At 46.4% G+C, this 25395-nt stretch overlaps 1 protein-coding gene across 4 annotated transcripts in view; it reads left to right on the top strand.

Moving 5' to 3' along the window:
• The window catches only part of LOC137561702 (solute carrier family 23 member 1-like), a 101640-nt gene extending 76331 nt beyond the window's left edge, over positions 1–25309 (top strand). For 2 of the 4 annotated variants that reach the window (XM_068273045.1, XM_068273047.1), the window contains exons 10-12: positions 14555–14663; positions 19130–19225; positions 21881–23673. In XM_068273045.1, the coding sequence (XP_068129146.1) occupies positions 14555–14663; positions 19130–19225; positions 21881–22107 (432 nt within the window). In that variant the 3' untranslated portion in view covers positions 22108–23673. Of the gene's footprint in view, positions 1–14554; positions 14664–19129; positions 19226–21880; positions 23674–25157 lie in introns of those variants that run through there. The other 2 variants (XR_011030088.1, XM_068273046.1) reach the window with 2 other exon arrangements.
• The last annotated feature ends 86 nt before the right edge of the window (positions 25310–25395 follow it).

The following is a 25395-nucleotide window of genomic DNA, read 5'->3' as shown; positions in this document are numbered from 1 at the left end:
TGGCTGCCTCCATATTCTTACGGTTCTGGTGTCCTTGAACCTTAAAATATTAGTGTATGTAAGATTAAAGTTCAGGGACATTAAATGTTTCTGTAGCAAAGTATCCCATCTAGACAGCTACAGGTTGAACTGATTCTCAATGTGATTTTTTTTATTTATTTTTTTGCTTAAATTTGTTGGACGTAAGGTGGTAAAGATATTGCTGCTCCTCTATTGATTACTTACTATTCATTGGAAATTAACAATGTATTGAACTGCTACTTCCAGGGGTGTATCTTCAAATAATTGGGCTTCCCATTTGTTCACACCTCTGTGGAGGAGGGTTTGGTATACTGTGGGAAGGTTGACTTATGCTGTGGCCATACTTATGGTTATATGCAGTGCTGCTCGGATACCCCTTTTCAAAATCCGGATAGAATTCGGATCCGGATACCCAGATATCCGATCCGAATCGGATAGCCGAGTTTGACATTTTGTAATCCGAATCGGATATCCGAACCCAGTATACCAGATATCCATGTTTTTTTAAAGGAAAACACTTATTGATGTGGGGACTTAAAATCTCTCTCTCTCTCTCTCTCTCTCTCTCTCTCTCTCTCTCTCCCTCTCCCTCTCCCTCTCCCTCTCCCTCTCCCTCTCCCTCTCCCTCTCCCTCTCCCTCTCCCTCTCCCTCTCCCTCTCCCTCTCCCTCTCCCTCTCCCTCTCCCTCTCCCTCTCCCTCTCCCTCTCCCTCTCCCTCTCCCTCTCCCTCTCCCTCTCCCCCTCCCCCTCCCCCTATGCGGATTTTAAAAAATATCCAAATTGCTATTCAAAGTTCGGATAGTGGAAAAAATTTGGATTATCTGGGTAACTCGGATATCCGAAATCTTGCTGAGCAGCACTGGTTATATGGGTGAGGGTACTATACTGGCTACACTTGCTGTGGGGAGTGTTATGCTGGGAATGTTATACTTTGGGTGGTGGGAAACGGATTGGGGATGGGGGCATAGTTTGTGGTCATATCTCGGATTAGTACTTACCACAGCCCAAAATAGGGAACATTGGTTTCAGTGTGGGCATCCTTCCCTTTCTCCAACAGATCCCAAATTTTTACTATAGCTGGGTGAACATGACCCAAAAAGGAAAAACTAAATCTTGGGAACCATCTTCTACTCCCGCCTCCGCTACTCCCCAAATTTTGCCTTCCTCCACAAGCTCTGAGATCTAAGATGGTGGATGGAGCTCAGGAGCTATGCCATTGTGGCCTCTCTACCCCGAGTAGACAAATCCTACTGATATATACTTAGCTCCAAGCATGGGCATGCACTCTTCCTTTTGGACCACTCTCAAGAGGACCTTGTAGTTGACATCAAGGCAGTCTTTAGTTTGGAGCTTAAAGAGGCTGAAGCCTAGCACCCTCCTTCCCCAGATGGGACCAGGCCTCATTCCGCATTGTGCACATACAGCGGGCTCTTTCAAGGCCCCGCAACACAGACCTACCGGGGGATGTTGTCCTGAAACTTCAATTTGATGAGGTCTGTGACTTGTTACTTGAAGCAGCCCGGCATGTGGATGCCCTGTCTGGTGTCCCTTCAAAGGTTCAACTCTTTGCAGGCTTGGCTCCTTCTACCATGCAACACAGACACGCCCTACGACCAGTATTTCTCTCACTCCAGAAGGCTGTGATGAGATACAGATTGAGAACCCTCTTTTCCCTTGCTTTCGCCCACGGTGATGGATCGTATGTTTTCCACACACTAGAGGAAGGTCGCAGACATCTGGAAACTGCAGGGATAATAGCAGAGCTGATGCCAAACACCCTGCTACCTCAGCGACCACCTCACCCGGTACTAGTGGTCAACCTGGCAGGCTCGCTCACATTCATCTCAGCCAGCAGGTCTTTAACTTACCTGTTTGCTTACAACTCCCATTGACCTGCCTTCCCTTCATGTTGGTGAACCTCTGGGTCGGAGCATATTCATGTTGGCCCCCCCCCCCCCATCATGATCCATCCAAGCCATTGGGGTCTAGATCCTTTACAGGCTGGACAAACACACACTGTCTGTTATCCTGATGTGCACGAATGTGACCTTTCACTCCTTGGCATGTGACACCCACGAGTGATCTTGTCAGATAATTTTTGACAGGAGATCTGCTCATCAATAAGCTAAGCCCTCCTTTTTTGCCCATTGCTACTCCTGGGTGTACCTGGACTTACGGAACTTACCCTTGCTGTGGCCTTTTATGGAGGAGAGAGGGTGCCACTGATTTAACTTTAGAACATTACCTCTCCTGGGGTCACGCAAGTCCAAGGCTACCGTTTTGTTCTTGTTCAAACGAGCTTCGTCTGTACTCTTGGCTGATCTTTGACACCCGATTTTACTGGCATATATTTCTCTACAGCCAAGCTAGAAGCTGCTGACCTGGCATGGTCCTACCTTGCACTGCTTTTTTGGAAACACTTCTCCCTGGTTTATTGCCTAATGGGTAGAACATATTGTATTGTGCTGCTGTTTCATTAGCAATACTTTTATGACTCTGGTGCTGTGAGCTAATCATTATAGCTACTGATTTTATTAGTATTATTGTATGTGTTAATTGATACTACCTCATTCCCTGCCCTGGAATGCAGCCTGAGTTTAGTAGTGCTGCCCCACACCTTATGGCGCTGCATTGTTGACTTTTTATTCCTGCTGGCAATACATCACCTTTAGGTACTTGACCCCCCTATTGGAGTCTTACTGCTTTCTTTTGAGTTTTGTTTGATCTGCCCATGTTTTTTTTTTTTTATTCTCCTGTTTACTATTTGTTACTTAGTTTTCATGGTCACCAGATATTATTTTTTATTTGATGGGAGACACAGCATCTACCTGCATCACTTATTGTGCAGCATATTGACACCACCCTTAAACTTTACACTCCCTGTGGCCCATTTTTAACATAATTTCACACAGTGCTAAAGGTCTCTACTCTTCTTATAAATGGAGAAAGGCATTTTTAGATCAAAAATGTTCCCCTGCTATTCTATGCTTACAAGTGACACATTTTTCCAAAACTTCAATTATTAAAGAGGAGCTGTTAGGTATAAGGTCTCAGAGAAAATAAACACATATATCAGTAGCTAAAGATTGGATGTACTTACATTACATATGCATTTCACTGTCCACGTTTGTACTTCACAGAATTTTTATATAGTATATGCAGAGATTGATGCTCCTGACAGCTCATGGCAGGTTCCATGTTTTTCTGTCAAATGTGTCGTCATGTCCTGCCTGCTTCCTGATCACAGAAAAGCTCGTACTGAATAACAGAGTGTGCAGTGAATATTAATGAGCCATGTGGCTAGGAACAATAGCTGACTCCTGCAGTGTACTCGCCCGGAGATTTATCAGTGCTACGCGCTGGACTGATTACAAGCTGCTGTAACGTCTCATTAGCAGCCGAGGGGAGGGCCCCAGAATGCTTTGCAGTATAGTATGCGGCTTGCGTCCTCTTAGGTCTAACAGCTTTTCTGATAAGCACACATCAAAGGTAACTGTGATTTTTATCTTCACTAATGGCTTTTTGGCTTCCTTCTAAACTGTTTAACACAGGAGAATAGAGGTTTAAATTAGCTTCTGCAGCCTGACAGTTACTCTTTAAGTATTTTCATAAAACTATCAAATATGCTTTATCTGCTCTGCTTCTAAGAAACGGGAGTTCTGACCTTGCTTTACAACTCCTTCCCTATAAAAGTAGACAGATGCATTTTGGATGATGAGGGTCGCTTTGTTATAACTATAGGTACAATAGAAAATGCCTACCTTTGTTTGATCAATATTTATGCTCCTCCCGAGTCCCCCGTACCCCCAGTGAGGGAGGTGCTGGGAGAGGTTTTGGGTCTGTCCAATACCCTGGTTATTTGGGCTGGTAACTTTTAATAGAACTCCTAACCCCATCCTTGACCGATCGCATTGTGCTTCCTCTTCTAGGCAGTGTCACCAGTCTTGCCACTCTGACGAAATTACTAACCTCTTTTAGTGGACTCTTGGAGAGAATTTAACCCCAATGACAGGAAATTCTCCTTTTACTCCCATAGCCACCATATTTACTCTAAAATAGAAGCTACAGTATACTACTATCTGCACCTTTGATCCCAAACCTCCTGTTTTTCCACATACTGTACATGTGTCCGACTAATAATCAGCACTGATCTATATCCTCCTGCCCTGTACTTGTTTTTAAGATTTTATTTTACTTTAGGGCACTTCCTTAAATCAAATTAATACATTTTATTTTATTGTTTGACAATAATTTGTGTTTGACACTTTTATTATACTCATAATCTATACTAAACTCTTGCTTGTAAAAGCTTGACCAGCGCTACATACACTTGTGTGTGTCTCCCACCACCAACACCTAATGGAGAGCGACTCACCGATTTAGTTCGACCACTATTCACAATGGTCAATTGCGCATGTGGGGGCATTCAAAGGCTCCCCTCGCCTATGCGAATCATTCCACCTTTGCTGCAGCCACCATTGGTGAATGGAGTTCCAGATTCCACTTTAAGTATCCCTCAAATGAAAAGCACAATGCTCATAGCGCAACACTGTATGCACTTTAAAAACTTTTATTCCAGATTTACACTTACAGATTCCGCGGTTCAGACAGCACATAGAGTTTTTTTCCCACAGGCTCTCCCGTTTGGCCTCCCGGTATGGCCAGATGGTGTCATCAATCCCGGCGTATGGGGAATCCCTATTGCCGCCCGCCTGTGTGTTCAGATGCGTCGCGCGTAGCTCCGCCCAATCTATTTTGTCATCACTATGACTCATCAGGTGCTGTCTGAACCGCGGAATCTGTAAGTGTAAATCTGGAATAAAAGTTTTTAAAGTGCATACAGTGTTGCGCTATGAGCATTGTGCTTTTCATTTGAGGGATACTTAAAGTGGAATCTGGAACTCCATTCACCAATGGTGGCTGCAGCAAAGGTGGAATGATTCGTATAGGCGAGGAGAGCCTTTGAATGCCCCCACATGCGCAATTGACCATTGTGAATAGTGGTCCAACTAAATCGGTGAGTCGCTCTCCATTAGATGTTGGTGGTGGGAGTGACACACAAGTGTATGCAGCGCTGGTCAAGTTTTTACATGTGAATTTCTAAAAGGGACTAACTCGCCTTTGCAATTGATTACAGCGAAGCTAAAAGTCACTTTGAATGGGGCTTTTTATAATTTATTTGTGAATTAGGAAAGTGATTTGAGCATTTAACTGGACTGATTCAGAAGGCTGCTGGTCGGCAGTGGTGCTCGGATACCCCTTTTTATAATTCGAGTTTGGTCGAATTCGAATAGTAAATTATTCGCGTTCGGTCGAATATTCGAGTCGAATATTTTTTACTATTCGATTCGACCTCGGACTTCGAGCTCACTATTCGAGTCGGTATTCGAGCTCATTATTCGAGCTGACTATTCGAATTGGCCTTAAATAGCTTCCAACACTTGTTTTGAGGGTGAATGATGCAAGAAACATCTTTTTTTCCAAGTAACAACAGCAAGTGATTATGTGGGGATGTTCCTTTAAAAAAAAAAGGTTGAAAGAGAAGTTGTGTCCAAAATTTTGTTCAGTACTGTATATACTTCTTCTTCTTATTATTCTTATTCTTATTCTTATTCTTATTATTCTTCTTATTCTTCTTCTTATTCTTATTCTTCTTATTCTTATTCTTCTTCTTCTTATTCTTATTATTCTTATTATTGTATTTCGTCTTCTTCTTTTCTTCTTTTTCTATATCTTCTTCTTCTTTTTCTATATCTTCTTCTTCTTTTTCTATATCTTCTTCTTTTTCTATATCTTCTTCTTCTTCTTCTCCTTCTCCTTCTCCTTCTTCTTCTTTTTCTATATCTTCTTCTTTTTCTATATCGTCTTTTTCTTCTTCACTTATTTCTCTTTTATATTTTTTTTTTAAAGAAATGCAGCTATTTTTGAGCGTAATAAATAGCTGGTGGCGCACGCATGTTGGAAGCGCCATTGTATGTGCTCCCTGGCAGTGGAAACACACAGACAGCAGGAGGTAAATTCAGCAGCAGCAGGAGGAGGAGGATGATTGTGTGGCAGCAGGCAGTCAATGAGGCAGGCAGCGAGACATAATAGGCTGTGTGGTACCTAGCGGTGGTACCAGGCCATAAATACACAGCATGAGGTTCCAGACAGCGGTCGTGAAGCCCACATCATGTCCAATACACAACTGGGACAACACAGTTTTCAACCCGGACACCTCTAAAAATAATATCACACAGTATTAATAAAAAGTATATATATATTTTTTGTTTTTTTAAAGAAATGCAGCTATTTTTGAGCGTAACAAATAGCTGGTGGCACACGCATGTTGGAAGCGCCATTGTATGTGCTCCCTGGCAGTGGAAACACACAGACAGCAGGAGGTAAATTCAGCAGCAGCAGGAGGAGGAGGATGAGTGTGTGGCAGCAGGCAGTCAATGAGGCAGGCAGCGTGACATAATAGCCCTTGTACCTAGCGGTGATACCAGGGCGTAAATAAACACAACAGGAGGTCCCAGACAGCGGTCGTGCAGCCCACATCGTGTCCAATACACAACTGGGACAACACAGTTTTCAACCCGGGCACCTCAGAAAAATTAAACTTTTTTTTTTTTAATGTTTTTTTTGTTTTGTTTTTACAACAAATTACACAGATATAGCTATTGTTTGACGTAATAGCTGGTGGCAGAGTGGCAGCAGAAGGTAAATCTGTGTACCCTGGCAGTGGGAAACACAGACAGACAGCAGGACAGTACACAGCAGCCCACTGTAGGTGTTAAATGTGTGGCTGCAGGCGACGTAATAGTCAAAGTGAACCAGGCTGGCTTAGTGAGCAGGAACCAGGAGGTGGTAAAGGGTGGTAAGGCACATTAACGATGGTTCTTCCGGTAGCCAGTTCATGTCCCCCTCTCGCCGACAACAGGGGCCAGGAACTCGCCTTCCACCCACGCCTGGTTCATCTTGAGAAACCTCAGTCTGTCCACAGACTTGTGAGACAGACGTGAGCGTTTCTCGGTGACCACGCCACCAGCTGCACCGAAGCAGCGCTCGGACAGCACGCTGGAAGGGGGACAGGACAGCACTTCCAGGGCGTACTGCGCCAGCTCGCTCCAGATCTTCAGGCGCTTGACCCAATACTCCATGGGATCAACAGGGGCATCGCTGTTAAGCCCGCTGTAGGACCCCATGTAGTCAGCCACCATGCGGGTCAGGCGCTGGCTGTGACCGGAGAAGGATGCTGCTGCATGCACCTCCTCTCTAGTCACTGCTGCCGGAGCCTCTACAGTCCTGTAGAGCTCGTTGCTGAGAGACAGCAGGTCTGTGGGGCGCTTGCTGCTGGATGCAGGCACCTGCTGCTGCCTCTGTGCTGGCTGGACAGTGGGCATGGAAGGCTGGGGGAAGGCTTCCTCCAAGCGCTCAACAAGGGCCTGCTGCAAGCTCCTTATTTGTTGCGCTGGGTCTCCTCCTGCAGGCGGCAGGAACTGGCTCAACTTCCCCTTGAGGCGTGGGTCCAACATCATGCTGATCCAGATGTCCTCCCTCTGCTTCATCTGGATCACCCTGGGGTCCTTGCGCAGGCACGTCAGCATGTGCGCTGCCTTTGGGAAGAGGCGGGCCACGTGTGCTGGCACATTGACGGCAGTGCTGTCCTCATCCTCCTCCTCAGCCTCATCCTCTCTCCACCCCCGCACCAACTCAGCTGCGCTGTGCTGATCCCCCTCATCAACAGCAAGGTCAGGGACCTCCACCAAGTCCTCCTCCTCCTCCCCCCTCAGAGGTGGACTGTGCAGCTGCATGGCGCTCCTGCTGGTCCAAGGCTGCCGCTCCCTGTTCCAGCAAAGCATCGAGGGCCCTGTTCAGCAGACAAACCAGGGGCACCCACTCGCAGACCATAGCATGGTCCCTGCTTACCATGTTAGTGGCCTGCAGAAAGGGAGCCAGCACTAAGCACACCTGCTGCATGTGCCTCCAGTCATCATCGGGGACGATGGACGGGATGTTGCTGATCTTGTCCCTTCTCTGAGCGGCGGAAACAGTGGCCAGGGCAAGGTACTGGTTGACAGCGTGCTTCTGTTCAACCAGACGCTCCAACATCGCCAGGGTGGAGTTCCAGCGAGTTGGAACGTCAATGATCAGCCGATGGCGTGGCAGCTCCAGCTCCTTTTGCACGTCTTCCAGGCTCGCACAGGCTGCAGCCGAGCGCCGGAAGTGACGCACAACGTTCCTTGCCGTTTCCAGCAGTTCGCCCATCCCCTGGTAGGTGCGCAAGAACTTCTGCACCACCAGGTTCAGCACGTGGGCAAGACAGGGGATGTGGGTCAGGTTTCCCCTGTCAATTGCAGCAACCAGATTGGCCCCATTGTCGGCCACCACCTCTCCGACTCTGAGGCCTCTGGGGGTCTGCCAAATCCTCTCCTGCTCCTGGAGTTTGGCCAACACATGGGTTGCCGTCAGTTTGGTCTTCCCAAGGCTGACTAACTGCAGCAGCGCTTGGCAGTGGCGGGCCTTCACGCTGCTGCTGAGGCGGGGGGTTTGGCCAGGTGTGCCGGAGGATGGCAGAGGATCGGAGGAACCTGCTGCAGTTCCCCTGACCCTGCGGGGTGGCACCACCCACTGTGTTGCTGCTGCTGCTGTGCCCGCTGCTGCTCTCCCATCCTCACCCCCTTCCACCAAGCTGACCCAGTGGACAGTGAAGGACAGGTAGCGGCCTGTCCCGAAGCGGCTGCTCCAGGAGTCCATGGTGACGTGGACCCTTTCACCAACCGCGTGCTCCAGCCCTCGCTCCACATTGGCCATCACAAAGCGGTGCAGTGCAGGAATGGCCTTGCGGGCGAAAAAGTGTCTGCTGGGGAGCTGCCAGTCTGAGGCTGCACAAGCAAGCAGCGCACGCATGTCGCTCCCCTCCTGCACGAGCGTGTACGGCAGGAGTTGGGAGCACATGGCCCGTGCCAGCAAGCCGTTCAGCTGCCGCACGCGACGGCTGCTGGGAGGCAGAGCCCTAACCACCCCCTGGAAGGACTCGCTCAAAAGGCTCTGGCGTGGCCTTTTGCTAGCACGGGAATCAGCGGACACAGCAGAGGAGGCCACTGAGGACTGGCTGCCAGAACAGGCCTCAGTGTCGGCGGCAGGAGTTGCAGAGGGGGGAGGAGCAGTGCGTTTCCGCACTTCTGCTGGTGCTGCTGGAGGAGCAGGAGGGCGGGTGGCTGCTGTTGCTGCAGGCTGTGCAGTGATGGGTGTGGTGCCACTGCCAGCACCAGATGCCTTCAGCCTTTGGAACTCCTCATGCTGGTGGAAATGTTTAGCAGCAAGGTGGTTGATGAGCGAGCTGGTGCTGAACTTTAAGAAGTCTGCACCTCTGCTCAACTTCCGCTGACAGTGGTTGCAAGTGGCGTACTTGCTGTACACTCTGGGCATGGTGAAAAATCGCCAGATTGGTGACAAAAACAACCCCCTACGGCCTGGAGCCGCTGCTGCCTGTCTCCCTGTGGTGGTTGGGGGGGGCTTGGGTGCGGCTGGTGGTGGTACTGGCAGATGCTGCTGCTGCTGAGCCTGAGACACCAGCAGGCTGTGGGACCGGCCTACTGCTGCCAATGCTTGCAATGATGCGCCTCCTTGCAAGGCCCACAAGCGCATCCTCCTCCTCCTCCTCAGAGCTGCTGATGACGACATCCCCTGGAGCTGGTGGCACCCAGTCTTTGTCTGTCACCGTGTCATCATCATCCTCCCCCTCCTGAAACATGTCCTGCTGGGATGATGACCCCCCAAACTCCTCTCCTGATGCATGGATGGGCTGCTTGACTGTCGCCACAGTCTTGCTGTCCAATCCCTCCTCCCCCAAAGTGCCCATCAGCATCTCCTCCTCAAAATCGCCAACAACAGCAGACAATACCCGGATGGTGCCTGGGGTCAAAAGACTGCTGAGTGATAGGTCGGCGACTGACGGTGAACTGGCCTCCTCCCCAGGCCCTGCTGGGCGGCTGCTGCGAACAGGGGTGGTGGTGGTGGTGGTGGTGAGGGTGGAGGCCTCGGATGCAGAGCTGATGGCGGGCTGCTCATCCTCCGTCATCAGTTGCACCACAGTGGCTGCACCCTTTTCCTCAATGGGACGTTTCCGACCCGGCTGGAGGAAAATAGGAGCAGGTGCTACACACTGCTGCTGCTGTGTCTCTGCAGCGTGAGTTGCAGATGCTCCTGCTGGGCGCCCAAGGCGTCCACGGCCAGTGGCTGTAGGAGGAATGTTAGCCACTGACGCAGCTGCTGCTGCTGCGGAACTGTGCATGGTGGCGCGGCTTGCCACAATGCTGCTCCCTCTCCTCCTGATTCCCTTGCTGCCCTTCCCCTTGCCCAAACCGCGCTGGCTGCCACTTCCAGACATCTTAGATGTTTTGGGCGTAAACACAAAAGTTTTTTAAAAGGGCGGGTGAAAAAGTGGGGTACTTTAATGGAGTGGGTTGGTGGGTGAGGTGACACTAATCACTAAGTGATTAGATCGCTAAGTGATTAGTACAGTACAAATACAAAATACAATAATCGGTATTGGTAATCAGTAAGTGTGAACAGTGAACACAGTGAGTGTTTCCAATAGTACACTAACTAGAAAATACAATAATCAGTTGTAATCAGATTCAGTAGAAGGAAATAGAGTGTGTGTACACTACAGACAGTGAGTGCACGCACACACACACACACGCAGGAGCTAGCCTATGAACAGTGACTGAGTGTCCCTAGTAGTAAGTAGTAACAGTAAGTACAACTAGAAATTACAATAATCAGTAGTAATCAGACGGAAATAGAGTGTGTGTACACTACAGACAGTGCACGCACACACACACACACGCAGGAGCTAGCCTATGAACAGTGACTGAGTGTCCCTAGTAGTAAGTAGTAACAGTAAGTACTGTACAACTAGAAATTACAATAATCAGTAGTAATCAGAAGGAAATAGTGTGTACTGTGCACGCACACACACGCAGGAGCTATGAACAAACAGTAACAGTGAGTGTCCTAGTACAGTTACAGTATAATAACAAGTACAAAATACAATCACTCAGTAGTAAAGGACAGCAGAAACACTGGTATAGATAAGATGAGAAATAAACTAACAGAGGACAGGAGGACACCTGCCCACACAGGCAAGGCCCTGAGGCCTAAAGCTGTAAGCTTGCCTGCAGCAGCTGGCTGTCTCTAGTAACACACAAGCTACTAACTAAAATACAATGTCTATCTAACTAACAACAATATAGGTGTATATAGGAGGTGTATGTGAGCAAAAACGCTAGGTGATTGACCACAATAAAGCTCTTGCTAAGCCAAAGCACAAAGGAGCAGATCTCTCTCTGTACAAAGTCAGGCGAGGACGGAAAAACGGAACATGGTGGCCGCTATTTATAGGGTAGGGGCTGGCCGGGGTCCCCCTCTGTGATTGGCTGCCGTCAGAGGGCCTGGGAGCCCTCTGATTGGCTCTAAGGACATCAATCTGGGCTATGACGCTATTCGAGCTCGGTATTCAAGCTCGAATAGCGCTCAGGGGTGTAGCAATAGGGGTTGCAGAGGTAGCGACCACATCGGGGCCCTTGGGCCAGAGGGGCCCTGAAGGGCCCTCCCTCAACTACAGTATTAACTCTCTATTGGTCCTGTGCTCATAATAATCACTTCTATAGATACTTTGAATAGTGGCAATCCTTAACAAAGTGTTCCCAATCCCCTTCTTGCACCTCTGACACTGTATTTGCCATTGGCAGATTTTGGTGCACCGTATCAATTGTTATGTTTAGACTGCTTGGGGGGCCCCATTGTAAAACTTGCATCGGGGCCCACAGCTCCTTAGCTACGCCACTGATAGCGCTGTTTGCTCGAATAGCGCGAATAGTGAATGGGCTATTCGAGTTTACTCGAATAGCCCATTCGAATAGCTGCAGCTATTCGGAGCTCGAATACCGAGCTCGAATAGCTGAAAAAGAGCTCGAATATTCGAGCTACTTGAATATTCGAGCTCTGTTGAGCACCACTGCTGGTCGGCAATTTGATGTAGTTGCAGGACTGCAGAAACAGGAATTGATATTTGTAGTTGATTAGCAGCAGTTTTATTGCAACTTTTTTATTGTGTGTGGATTAAGCGCAGAGCTAATTCAGTCCACTTTGTGACTGAAAGTGTGTTTTTTTTTTTTTTTTTTTAAACTCTTGCTTGGCTCATTTTGGTAAGTTACAGGAAAAAAGCTAAAAGGTTTTGAAAATTAATTGAACCACTTTTTGCACAGAAATCCTGTGGAAATTGAACGCCAGGGAGGTTGCGTGATTTTAATCGATTGTATTCTGGCTCAGTCTGCCCATGATGCCAAGTGAGGCAACTTCCTCATGCAGCAGAAGTCTGGGGACAGCACCAAGCAGAAACAGGAAGTGAAGAAAGAGCCTGGCCAACCTATACTGGGGGCAACTGTACCTGTCCAACCTATACTGGGGGCAGTGGGAAAGTTCAAAACGCTCTACCCCCTCAAATCAGACCAGCAGGTGCAGGACCAGGAAAGCCAAGCCAATTCTCAGATATGCATAGAAGAATCCGCAGACCAAGTGCTGGTAGAAAAATGCTGTTGTTCTTTATTCAAAAGATTCCACATGACATGGCAATAAAACCACAAGGTTCAACTGACGCGTGTCGGGCTTACAATCTGCCCTTAGTCATAGTTAAAAGGGAACCTGCAAGGGGAAGGCTTTATGTAGGTGGGAGAAGAACAAGCTCCACCCCATACCTCAACCAGCCTTTACCTTAAAGGAGACATATGCAAATATACATTGTACATTGATACATAAGATAATATTCAAAATATCTAAGATTATAAAGCGGATTAAAAGGTTATATGTATAAAAAAATCATCTCTGGAAAGGACAATGTGCATCTACCAGCACTTGGTCTGCGTATCCTTCTATGCTATACTGGGGGCAACTGTACCTAGTTACCAACACTGGGAGCACCTATAACTGGCTACCTAACTATACTGCGGATGTTTTTTGGGGGGCGTATCGCAGCTAAAACGTGTGGTGCAAATTGTCAGGTGCTGTGCGATCATTCCATCCTCACAAGTTTGCCTCGGGCAGCAAAGAGTCTAGAACCGGCCCTGATTGTATTATGAGTATCAACTTTATATTGAATTATAGATCATGTGGCACAAAGATCATGTAAATATTTTTTTCCCCAAACAATCTGAGTGGTGCTTTGCCTAAGGGGTTTCTTTTTCATTTTTTGACATTCGGTTTTTGACCCCAGCACAAGCAGTTTACATGCAGGTGGTACGGAAGCTTCTTTTTGTTTTAGAATCTGAAATTCACTTTTTGTCTAATAAAACTACTTGAAACTAAAACAAATGTGCCACATCACACTCACCATATGTCTCTCACCTCGGGTTCCCTTTAACCACTTAACATCTCAGTCGTTTTCAGCTTATGCATCCGAGCAATGTTCACCTCCCATTCATTAGCCTATAACTTTATCACTACTTATCACAATGAACTGATCTATATCTTGTTTTTTCCGCCACCAATTAGGCTTTCTTTGGGGGGTACATTTTGCTAAGAGCCACTTTACTGTAAATGCATTTTAACAGGAAGAATAAGAAAAAAAATGAAAAAATTCATTATTTGTCAGTTTTTGGCCATTATAGTTTTAAAATAATACATGCCTCCATAATTAAAACCCACGTATTGTTATTGCCCATTTGTCACGGTTATTTCACCATTTAAATTATGTCCCTATCACAATGTATCGCGACAATATTTTATTTGGAAATAAAAGAGCATTTTTTCCGTTTTGCATACATCACTATTTACAAGCTTATAAAAAAAAAAAATAGAGAGAAATATTTCATCTTTACATAGATATTTAAAAAGTTTAGACCCTTAGGTAAATATTTATGTTTTTTTTTTTTTTTTATAGTAATGTTTTTTTTTGTTTTATTAAACATTTTATGTGGGCATTTTTGGGAGGGTGGGATATAAAAGTGTTTTATTTGGGGAAGTATTGGTGTATTGTAATGTTTTTGGGAATTTACTTGTAGTTTTACTTTTTGGCCACAAGATGGCAATCTCGATTTTTTTTTTACATGACGTCACTCTAAGCGTACAATGTACGCTTAGAGAGACACAGCTTCAGAAAGAGCGAAGCTTCCGAGAGAAGCTGTCGCTTTTTCAGCGGGGAGAGGAATCAATGATCGGGCTCCATAGCCCGATAAATTGATTCCGTGGCTACCGACTCCGCGGCCGGGAGTGCGCGTGCACGCGCGCGATCGGCCGCGGGAGCGCGCCTGTCATCCACGTTTTTATACGTCAAGGAGGACAAAGTGGTTAATGGAGCAGATTTATGTAATGTCTTGAAAGCGCCCCACGCATTTTAACACGAGGTTGTAACAGACCAGGGGCGTGGCGTATTTGGGATAAAATTCCTTCATTATCTGTTTAGAATGTCTTGTATAATTAAAGGAGCTTTGAAGTGCTATTTCTGGTGTAGATGATGCAGTGTTATGTGTTTGTTTGTTTTTTACAGTATGCTGATATGAACTCCTCCCGAAACATATTCATTGTGGGATTTTCCATATTTTGTGGCCTCACTATTCCCAACTGGGTGAACACCAACTCTTCACTACTCCAGACGGGTAAACAGAGTAGACTGCTTATATTAATTGGCTGTATTGCTAACCCTCTATACTTCATAGGATGCCAGAGCTGAAAAGGAGAAACTGGGTGAGCAGGCATGTATGGGGAGCTAGCAAAACTGCAAAATCAACTTCCGCACACTCATGCAAATCCTCTTACAAAAATCATGCAGCAATCAATGCTGTCCCTACAGCTAAGTTTAAAGCTGTAATCTTCGTTACAAGAATAAAGTCTCTTGCGTAGTCACATACACCGCGTAGAGGTAGCCCAGTGTTGTATGTGTCCTAACTCTGGCCCTGTAACATGCATAGCACAAACATGCACACATTCACGGATCAAAGCCTATCCAGGGAATAGGAGCACATATCCTTAACGTCCTCCCTGGGACAGTGCATCTAACTAATCCTGCAAGGGAGTTGCTAGTACCTACATATGTACCATGTGAACACACCAGCAAGCTGTGTGTTAAGACCACTAATAGGGGGATTAGTTAGACTTTATTCTTGTAACAAAGATCCCAGCTTTTAACTTAGCTGTAGGGACAGCATTGATTGCTGCATGGTTTTTGTAAGAGGATTTGCATGAGTGTGCAGAAGTTCATTTTGATGTTTTGCTTGCCACACCCCTTCCAGCACCTCCCCATTAAATCTACAAGTGTTTAAATGTCCTAGCTCAAGGTGAGGAGCCTGGATTTTTTTTTTTTTAAATGTATGGGGAGCTGTCATGATGCCCACTGTTCTCCTGTCCCCCTCCTTTTCTTGGCTAAATGCCCCCTGGCAGCCTCTTCTGGGTTACCGGAGTTGGGCAGCAGTGCGCAGGTGCTAACCCAGGTGCGCACGTCCTACATGGCACAGACAGGAACTCTCTGCGCCTGACAAAATCATGACATGTGTGCAACTGGGCCAGTACCTGCGCACTGATGCCTGACTCCAGTAACCCCTAAGAGGCTGCCGGGGGAATTTAGCTACGAAAGGAGAGGGACAGAGGAGGATGGGGGAGAGGTGGCATCTCCACATACATGCCTGTTCCCTTAGTTTCTTTTTTAAAGTGTACCAGGGCTGTAAATATAAGAAGAACCAATACTTATACACTGCTTCCTCCTACAGCATTATTATGTGCGAGTCCCTCACCATCCTCCCGCGGTCTGCTGATCAGCCGAGGTAATAGTCTGTCTCACTTGGGATCAGTCTGGGTTACTGCGCACAAACAGTAGCCCAGACTGATGCGACTTAGCCAATTACTGAGGCAAACCACGAAAGGGACGGTGAGTTACTCACATGTGTTTATGCTGCAGGAGGAAGCAGCGGGTAAGTATTGGTTCTTCTTATATTTACAGCTCTGGTTTCCTTTAATGTACAACACATTCAATTTATTTGTCAAAGTTGCAGATGGGAAGGTTTGCTATACTTCCTTATTATCCTAGCTAACTTGGGCTGTGACTTGGCTCTGATTTAGGCTGTTAGCATGTCACTATGTTGTAGCACATTAGCACTGCACTTCATTTATGATTTCTCCTGACGAAGTCTTACTTCTAGTTAGGCGAAACATGTTGAAATGTTGCGATTGTGGGTGATTATATTTAGGCCCAAGGGGAGAAATTACTAACCTATGGTTCCTGAAGCCAGCGCACCTTATCTTGAATCCATTGTGTGTGATTAAATGGATTGTGTATTGTCAATTACAACATGGCGGATTGGTTAAGCTGCTGCTACACATCCGGGGGGGAGGGGGGGCAAGAGAGGGAGCGGAGGCATGCGGGTAGAGCCGGGCACACTGCATACACATGAAGGGAGACGACACATGGGGGAGACAGGGACACAGGAGGACACATGGGGCAGACATGGGGGACCCACGGGGCAGACATGGGGGACACAGGAGGACACACGGGGCAGACACGGGGGACACAGGAGGATACACGGGGCAGACATGGGGGAAACCTGTTGGGGAAGAACATGTACGAGATGCTCCTAGAATATGGACGCACCAGGTTTAGTATATATTTTTTTTCCCTGGTATTTGCTCTCTAAACCTAGGTGTATATTATATTTTCGGAGGGTCTTATCCGGCGGAAAATACGGTAAGTTTAGCATTCACCTCCCTGGCGGTAAGCCCGAGCTGAGCTCGGGCTATGCCGCCGGGAGGCACCGCTCAGGCCCCGCTGGGCCGATTTGCATAATTTTTTTTTTTTGTTACACGCAGCTAGCACTTTGCTAGCTGCGTGTAACCTCCGATCGCCGCCGCTGCCCGCCGATCCGCCGCTATACCCGTCGCCGCAGCCGCCCCCCAGACCCCGTGCGCTGCCTGGCCAATCAGTGCCAGGCAGCGCCGTGGGGTGGATCGGATTCCCCTTTGACGTTACAACGTCGATGACGTCATCCCGCCCCGTCGCCATGGCGACGGGGGAAGCCCTCCAAGAGATCCCATTCTTTGAACGGGATCTCTTGATCTCCGTTCGCCGGCGGCGATCGGAGGGGCTGGGGGGATGCCGCTCAGCAGCGGCTATCATGTAGCGAGACATTGTCTCGCTACATGAAAAAAAAAAAAATTAAAAAAGGTATTTGCTGCCCCCTGGCGGATTTTAACAAACCGCCAGGGAGGTTAATAAGTTATTGGTAAAAATTACCATTATTTTACTATCTGAATTACCGGTGCCCAATAGAATATTGGTAATTTTAGAAATCTTCTTCTAGCTGCTTTCTCAGACATCCAAGTTTCCCCAGCATCCTTTATGCATGTACGCCCCTAGAGACCCTTGGTACCAGCTCCTGGGGATAGGAAACCGAAAGTAGCAATACAAACCTGACATAAGCTCCAAGTGCAAATAAACCTGCACCTTTCAACAACCAGTCCCTGAAGGAGGGCGGGGCTGTGACTACTTGTCAACTGAGATTTTGTATGGCCCATCAGTGGACTAAATGCCCTTTGATGGGCTTTGGACAATATGTCTATTCTAAAATTGAGGCTCCAATCACTTGTAGAGTGTAGTTTGTTTGGGACGCAGACTCCATATTTCACATTCCATAAAACCAGGGCTGTGGAGTCGGTCCAAAAATCCACCGACTCCGACTCCTCAGTTTAGGATTCCACCGACTCCGACTCCACGACTCCGACTCCTCTAATTTGCATATTACAATTTTGTTTATTAAAAGTATGTAACATGAAATTCGTCTCTTAACTGCCAACGCTTAGGAATTTTACAAGACAACTGAAGTGAGAAGGATATGTAGACTACTATATTTATTCCCTTTAGACTAAAACTAGTCCTTGGTAAGAGTACTTGTAAAAGGTACAAACCGGAACAAAGAACATCTATCAAGTGTGGGTGCATGTAAGAATGATGTGCAGGTACTCTGCAGGGGAATGAGGAGATTGTAAACAGACAACACCTCTGTGTTCAATGTGCACAGCATTCTCAGTGGATTCCCTGCAGCTCTGTGGGGAGTGCATATGTAGAGTATAGTACTACTGTGTAACAAAGTAAACCTGAGACAGATGAAATTAAAGTTTTATACATACCTGGGGCTTCCTCCAGCCGCCTTCAGGATAATCAGTCCCTCGTTGTCCTCCTCCACCACCTGGATCTTCTGCTATGAGTCCAGGTACTTGAGTCAGTCAAGCGTAGTGCGCATGAACACACTCCGCCGTGAGCGTACTACACCTGTGCAGCACTATTGCGCAGGTGCAGAATGTTCCTGGCTGTGGGAGCGGCATGCGGCCGGACAGCGCTGACTGGCTGAATTACCAGGACTCATAGCAAAAGATCCGGGTGGTGGAGGACAGTGAGGGACTGATTAGCCTGAAGGGGGCTGGAGGAAGCCCCAGGTATGTATAAAACTTTACTTTTCATCCATCTCAGTTACCCTTTAATTTGTAGTCACCAAACCAAATTTTAATAACATATCAAATTATTTTATTTCATCAGCAAAGGGAGTGCATACATTTGCATAAATCAGCATCAGTGCAGAATTATTTCCATCTCGTTGACCATCTCTATTAGTCACATAGCTACACATCAGGCTTTATTCTTACAGCATAGATGTTATTTAGTATATATAAGAGATTCCTGTGTACACATCATATATACAGTCACAATCAGATATGTATATCTGACCTTAAAAATAAGGGGACTGCTTTATTGAAGCAGCACAAGTAACTAATTTTGATTGGTTTATTTCATTTTTGTGGACTAAGCACAGCTATTACTGTATATATACTGTATATATACATTATTTTTAATGACTATTATCTGAGAAATAGAACATTTTATCATATTTTCTATTTTAATTACAGTTACAAATTCATTAGGAGTCGGAGTCGGTGCATTTTTTCCCGACTCCAGGCACCCAAAATTGCCCGACTCCACGACTCCGACTCCACAGCCCTGCATAAAACTCCTTTTTTCCCCTCCCGAAGGAGTTGAAAATGTAAGTGGTTAATCAAAAGGCTCTTCTCTTTGTTTTGGCAGGGATTATCCAGCTGGACCAAGTGATCCTGGTTCTGCTGACTACCGGAATGTTCGTTGGAGGATTTTTAGGCTTCTTTCTCGACAACACCATCCCAGGTGACTGTGGTTAGATCATGTTGAGTGAAGGGTTTGGTGGAGTGGCACACCTTACCATAGATTCTATGGGTTTATAACCTGGATGCAAAGCCACATCCAGTTGTCAAAAGCAAGAAGTCCATAGGTTGGTTAGCCCAACGTTATCAACTTTTTAAATTTAAACTGTGTACTGCCCACATCCGGACTATTTGCGCCTGTTATTTTGCTCTAACCACAAACAGAGTATTGCATTTAAAGTGATGTGTTGCATCAGATAATCTGATGGCAAGGCTAACGTGATGCAATTGTAATGGTACATTTACATCGGTGCGGTGCCATGGTTTCGACATAGCTTGATGCATGCATTGCCACATAACCCACGCATCTACAGTGGCAGTGAAGCATACGTTTCATTGACTTTATGCTTCATTTTATGCGACGCAACATGGTGTGCATACAAGTGCAATGCGACTTTTTGAGGTCTGAGTGACGGGGAGGCATGGGGGCAGCCATGGCGGGCAGCACAGCGGCAGGCATGAGGCCCATGGCACAAGCCATGCCTGAACCCCTCCAGATACGCCTCTGTGTGGTGTTACCCGATAGAAGAGGACTGCGCCTGGCTGGTGCAGGAGAGAAGCTGACAGGTGGTGAATTCTCCACCTGTCAGTTGCCTGTGTGAAAGGGGCCTTAAAGGGTGTCTGAAGCCTTCTAAAAATGCTCTTTTTATTTTACGTTTATCTTGATCAATATCAGCATAGCTAAAATGCTGTATTCCCGCGGCAAAACAAAGTAAAGCCCCCAAATACCGGGGCAAAATTCCACGACTTTTCAGGTCGTGAATTTTTCTGCCCGGGGAGGCAGAGCTTGGCGCTGTAGCTCTGCCTCCATTAGTGTCAAGCTCTGTGTGGATCTCTGCCTCTCCCCGCCCCTCTCAGTGAAAGAAGACAAAGGTGCGGGGAGAGGTGGGGATTGAGCAGAGGCAGAGCTACTGCACAAAGCTCTGCCTCTACCCGGAAGCGACACCCGCATTTTGCCCCGGGGTTTTGGGGGGTTAATTACATCGTTGTGTCGCGGGAATGCAGCTTTTTAGCTATGCTAATATTGTTTAAGAAAACTGTCAAAGTATTTTTAGAAGGCTTCAGACTCTCTTTAAAGTGACACTGAAGCAAAAAAAAGTATGCTATAATGAATTGTATGTTGTAGTACGGATAATTAATAGAACATTAGCAAAGGAAAGCGTCTCATACTTTATTTTCAGTTTTATATAGCTTTTCTTTTTTTTTTTTTTAATAACATTGCATCATTCTGTCATATTTGCAGTTTACAAATCTATTTTAACCACTTCCGGATTCTCGGTGCGTGTATATATACGCCCCTGAATCCTGAAGCGTATACCATGGAAACGGCCGCTCGTAAGAGCGGCCGTTCCATGTCAGTTCACGGAGGGTGTCTCCGTGAACACCCTGCGAGCCGATCGGCGGCTCGCAGGGTAAATGTAAACACACGGGGAAGATCTTCCCCGGTGTTTACATGTATACGGCGCTGCTGCGCAGCAGCGCCGTAGAGGAGATCGGCGATCCCCGGCCTCTGATTGGCCGGGGATTGCTGGCATCTGATAGGCTAAAGCCTATCCCATCAGGCGCAGGACGGAAATCCGTCCTGCGCCGCTCACAGGGGGAGGGAGAGGGAGGGAAGGGGAAGGAGGCCAGGAAGCGCTGCGGAGGGGGGCTTTGAAGAGCCCCCCCCCCTGCAAGCGCAAGCAGCCGGCGGCGATCAGACCCCCCCAGCAGGACATCCCCCTAGTAGGGAAAAAAGGGGGGAAGTCTGATCGGCCTGGCTGCAACCTGATCTGTGCTGTGGGCTGGAGAGCCCACGCAGCACAGATCAGCACACAATTTCATGGTATGGAAGTGGTTAAACTATAAAACAGAGCACAGCTAATGACCCATTGAAGTTCCCTGCAGTAAAACCTTATCTGAAGCTGTCTCACACTGTTTCTTTGATGTAGAAGTCCCTCAGAAAACGGGACTGTTTTCAAACCAAGTTGGGTCGAAGAGCTTAGTTTAACGCTTCCTGTACTGGAAAACAATAGGAGACTATTTTCTTTGCTACTAATGCTCTATTTCTTAAGATGGCCACACACCATAGAATTTTTAAAACATCCGTTCAATTTAAGAATTGCAATACATTTTTCTGACTGATTGTAACATTTCAAAAATATAACCAATGTACCACACACGTATGTTCAATTTCTCCCCAATTATGATAAAAATGATTGGAAACTGACAAAATTGCTAGGTTGTGTATATTAATAAATTCACAATCTAACACAATCTTTTTAGAAGGATTGAAGAAAAATATCTGGCATTCCGGATCGAGTAAAATCGAAGAAAACGGGAAATCAGATTGGATTTTTCAGTTGAATGAAAAAAGCTTTCGATTTTTTTTTTTTTCGGGAGTTCCGATCGTTTTTATCGAATTACTGTAAAATCGGATCATTTTATTGTATCGTGTGTGTGGCCACCTTTAGCTGTACTACACATACAATTTATTATATCATAAGGTTTTTTTCAGTTCAGTGTCCCTTTTAAGCAGCGCAGAAAATGTTGATACAAATACTTGATATGGAGTAGGCATTTGCTCTTCTAATTCTCAGAATTTCTGCTTTCTCTGCAGGCACTAAAGAAGAACGTGGGATTATTGCCTGGAAAGTGGTGAATGGCGAGACCGATGAGGACTTTCTAGATGCCTGTGATGTCTATGACCTTCCCTTTGGCATTGGCACAAAGTTTTGCACATCATCTTGGCTCCGATACGTCCCATTCTGTCCCAAACCCAAGGCGCTGCCTATCGTCTCTGTAGAAAACGGTGACCTTAACAGTTACATAGAGACAAAGCACTGACAGCACTCTCTGTCTTAGTCAAGGACGATGCCTATGTAAGGAACTGCAGAATAGTGCCCTTGCTGTCACATTGCAGCAGCTGGGAAACAAATGTGTTCAAGAACTCCAGCAAGTTCATACACTGATAGCAACTAACCTGAAGTGTGCTTAAGGTTGAGGCCAATATATGCATCCAAATATTTTTGAAATCTGGGTTTCATCTACACTACGAGAAGAACAATCCGAACGCCAGACTATGCCGTTTTGCAGAACTAAAAGCAGAGTGCAGTGATGGAACTGCTCGTCAGCCAGACTGATGTTATTGTGGCACTGTTACGAATCTCGAGCTTAGTCTCAGACATGCCCCTTTAGGCTTGTGGAGTTGAGCTGAGTGAGATGATGTCATCACATAACTCCTCCCCTCACGCATGCGGGAAAGGCATTCTTTTGGAAGTACTGAAGTTTAAGTTTTGTGCCGTTCTTTCACACCTGGTGAAATTCAAAATCAAACTATACTGACTGATAAAAAGAGTGAAAATGGACTTCTGGTTTGACTACTACCTCAGTCTCCATCTGCCACCTCCCTGGGCTAACCAAGACTCTAATAGTATATCTCAATAGTCCCAGGTGCCCAGGGAGAGGAGGTACACAGGCATATGTGCAGCAGCAATAGGAAGCTTTTGCTTATGTATCACATAAAGGTACCACTTATTGCCATGTTACAAACAGGCAGTTGTCATTGCAATGTTTAAAGGAAGATCTTTTTTCTTTAACTGGAGTTTGTCCTTTATTGCATTTCATTAATAGAGTATTTCCCACTCTTTGAACACTATATAAATGCAGCATTATAAAATTCCCTTTACTAAGCGCTCTCCTCTTCCGCAGACAACCAGGCTCCCTCCTGCACTGTTCATGATTTTAGCAGTCTAGGCCACACCCCCTTTATTATGGCCATGCAGAAGGGAGAGTAAAGCCTGGGACACATGTTTAATTATGATTGGCCAATCACTGATGAATTTTACCGCCTCTATGTAAAATGAGTGTTTACCTACACAATCTGCTCATAGTATTCATGGAAGTGGTACAGTTGGTCAGTGATAACCTTGGCTAATCATAACTGAAATTGTGTATCGGCTTAAAGGGAGTCGTCTTCTTTGTTCTGAAGTGAAAATATAAGTCAGATACTCACCTAAGGAGAGGGAAGACTCTGGGTCCTATCGAGCCTTCCTGGTCTCCTCCCAGTCCCCGCTCTCTTCCGCGTTGGGTGGGTTTTGGAAGCTTTCGGGCTTCTGAAGGCAAGCTGCTCTGTACTGCGTAAGTGTCCTCGTTACCCGCGGCAGGAGATTTGAATGGTAATGCATGTAGGGGAACGAGGAGAAAAGGAAGGCTCTATAGACCCCAGAGCCTTCCCTCTCCTTATAGTGAATCTGTAGTGAAAATAATAAACATACTCACCTAAGTGGAGTCTGCAGCCATGACACAACTTCATCTTAGCAATGCCCTAAGGAAAATAGTATTTTTTGGTTATTCATGTAATGTTGACGAGGTAGGAAGCATTTGTATTGTATAATAAAGGATTCTGGGTAATTAGTTGCAGACATTACTTACCTCAAAAATAAAATACGGGAAAATATATTGGTCCCTTTAGATTATACTGTACATCCTCTATTTTGGTGCCTAACATCTGTCTGTCTGTAGTGGGGTGACTCTCTTCATTTGCTGTTGTGGGGACACCAAGAGCTCTAAACTGAGCACTAGGTGTCACCCGCACAGGATGTGAGGATCCGTAATAAAACCTGTCAAAAGAAACCGGAGGTGAGTTATATGGAGACTGCCATATTTTACTTGTAAACAATGCCACTTGCCTGGCAGTCCTGTTGATCTTCTGGCATTGTAGAGTCAAAACCCTGGAACAAGCATAAGCCTGATCCAGTAAAGCTAAGTCAGAGTACCTGATCTGCATACGCTTGTCCAGGGTCTATGGCTAAAATTATTATAGACACAGGATCAGGACGACTGCCAGGTAACTGGTATTGTTTTTAAAAGGAAATACATATGGCAGTCTCTATATAATGCTCCCTTTGGGTTCCCTTTAACCACCCTGGCGTTCTATTAAGATCGCCAGGGCGGCTGCAGGAGGGTTTTTTTTAAATAAAAAAAAAAAACTATTTCATGCAGCCAACTGAAAGTTGGCTGCATGAAAGCCCACTAGAGGGCGCTCCGGAGGCGTTCTTCTGATCGCCTCCGGCGGCCAAAAGTAACACGGAAGGCCGCAATGAGCGGCCTTCCGTGTTTTGCTTACTTCGTCGCCGTGGCGACGAGCGGAGTGACGTCATGGACGTCAGCCGACGTCCTGACGTCAGCCGCCTCCGATCCAGCCCTTAGCGCTGGCCGGAACTATTTGTTCTGGCTGCGCAGGGCTCAGGCGGCTGGGGGGACCCTCTTTCGCCGCTGCTCGCGGCGGATCGCCGCAGAGCGGCGGCCTTTGGGCAGCACACGCGGCTGGCAAAGTGCCGGCTGCGTGTGCTGCTCTTTATTTCATCAAAATCGGCCCAGCAGGGCCTGAGCGGCACCCTCTGGCGGTAATGGACGAGCTGAGCTCGTCCATACCGCTAAGGTGGTTAATGGTCACAGTATTTTTGATTGCTGACCCCGTTTTACCCAACTTCCCGTCTGGAGGCAAATTCTTCCCAAGTGGGGAAACAGACAGCAACTAAATCCCAAAAAGGTTTATTGGGGGGTCCAAAATTAAATTGGGTTGAAACACTTGTCTAATGTATGGCAAAGAGATGGTTGATGAGATGTGAATCATCCAGACTTGTATGCAGCTTAAAATTGGACCAATCAAATACACTTCCTTTCATTTTTGATTGGCCCAATTTAAGCTGCATACAATTTGCATGAAAAGTGCATGCAAGGCAGAATGCTGTTCGTCTGAAAAACTGTTAGCAGTAGGGTCCCACAGGGGTCAGTACTGGGTCCAGCGCTCTCTAATTTATCAATGACCTAGATGAAGTAGTAATGTTGCTATCTTTGCAGAAGATAAAAAAAGAAATAGTGACATACTGCAGACGGATCTGGATACTAGGATGGCGATATAGGCACATAAATGGCAGATGACATTAATTGTTGAAACATTTCATGCACTTTGGTCGTACCAACAGTCGATCGTGTTACAAAATAAACGGGCTACAGATGGGGACATGAAACTTGGAGAAGGACTTAGGAGTACTCATTGGCAAGTTAAATCCCCAATGCCAAGCAGCTGCAGCTAAAGCAAATAACATTTTATGATGCATTAAAAAGGAA

Source organism: Hyperolius riggenbachi, chromosome 3 (genome assembly GCF_040937935.1).
Source record: "Hyperolius riggenbachi isolate aHypRig1 chromosome 3, aHypRig1.pri, whole genome shotgun sequence".
NCBI classification, from domain to species: domain Eukaryota; kingdom Metazoa; phylum Chordata; class Amphibia; order Anura; family Hyperoliidae; genus Hyperolius; species Hyperolius riggenbachi.
This window is presented reverse-complemented; position numbering and strand designations above follow the sequence as displayed.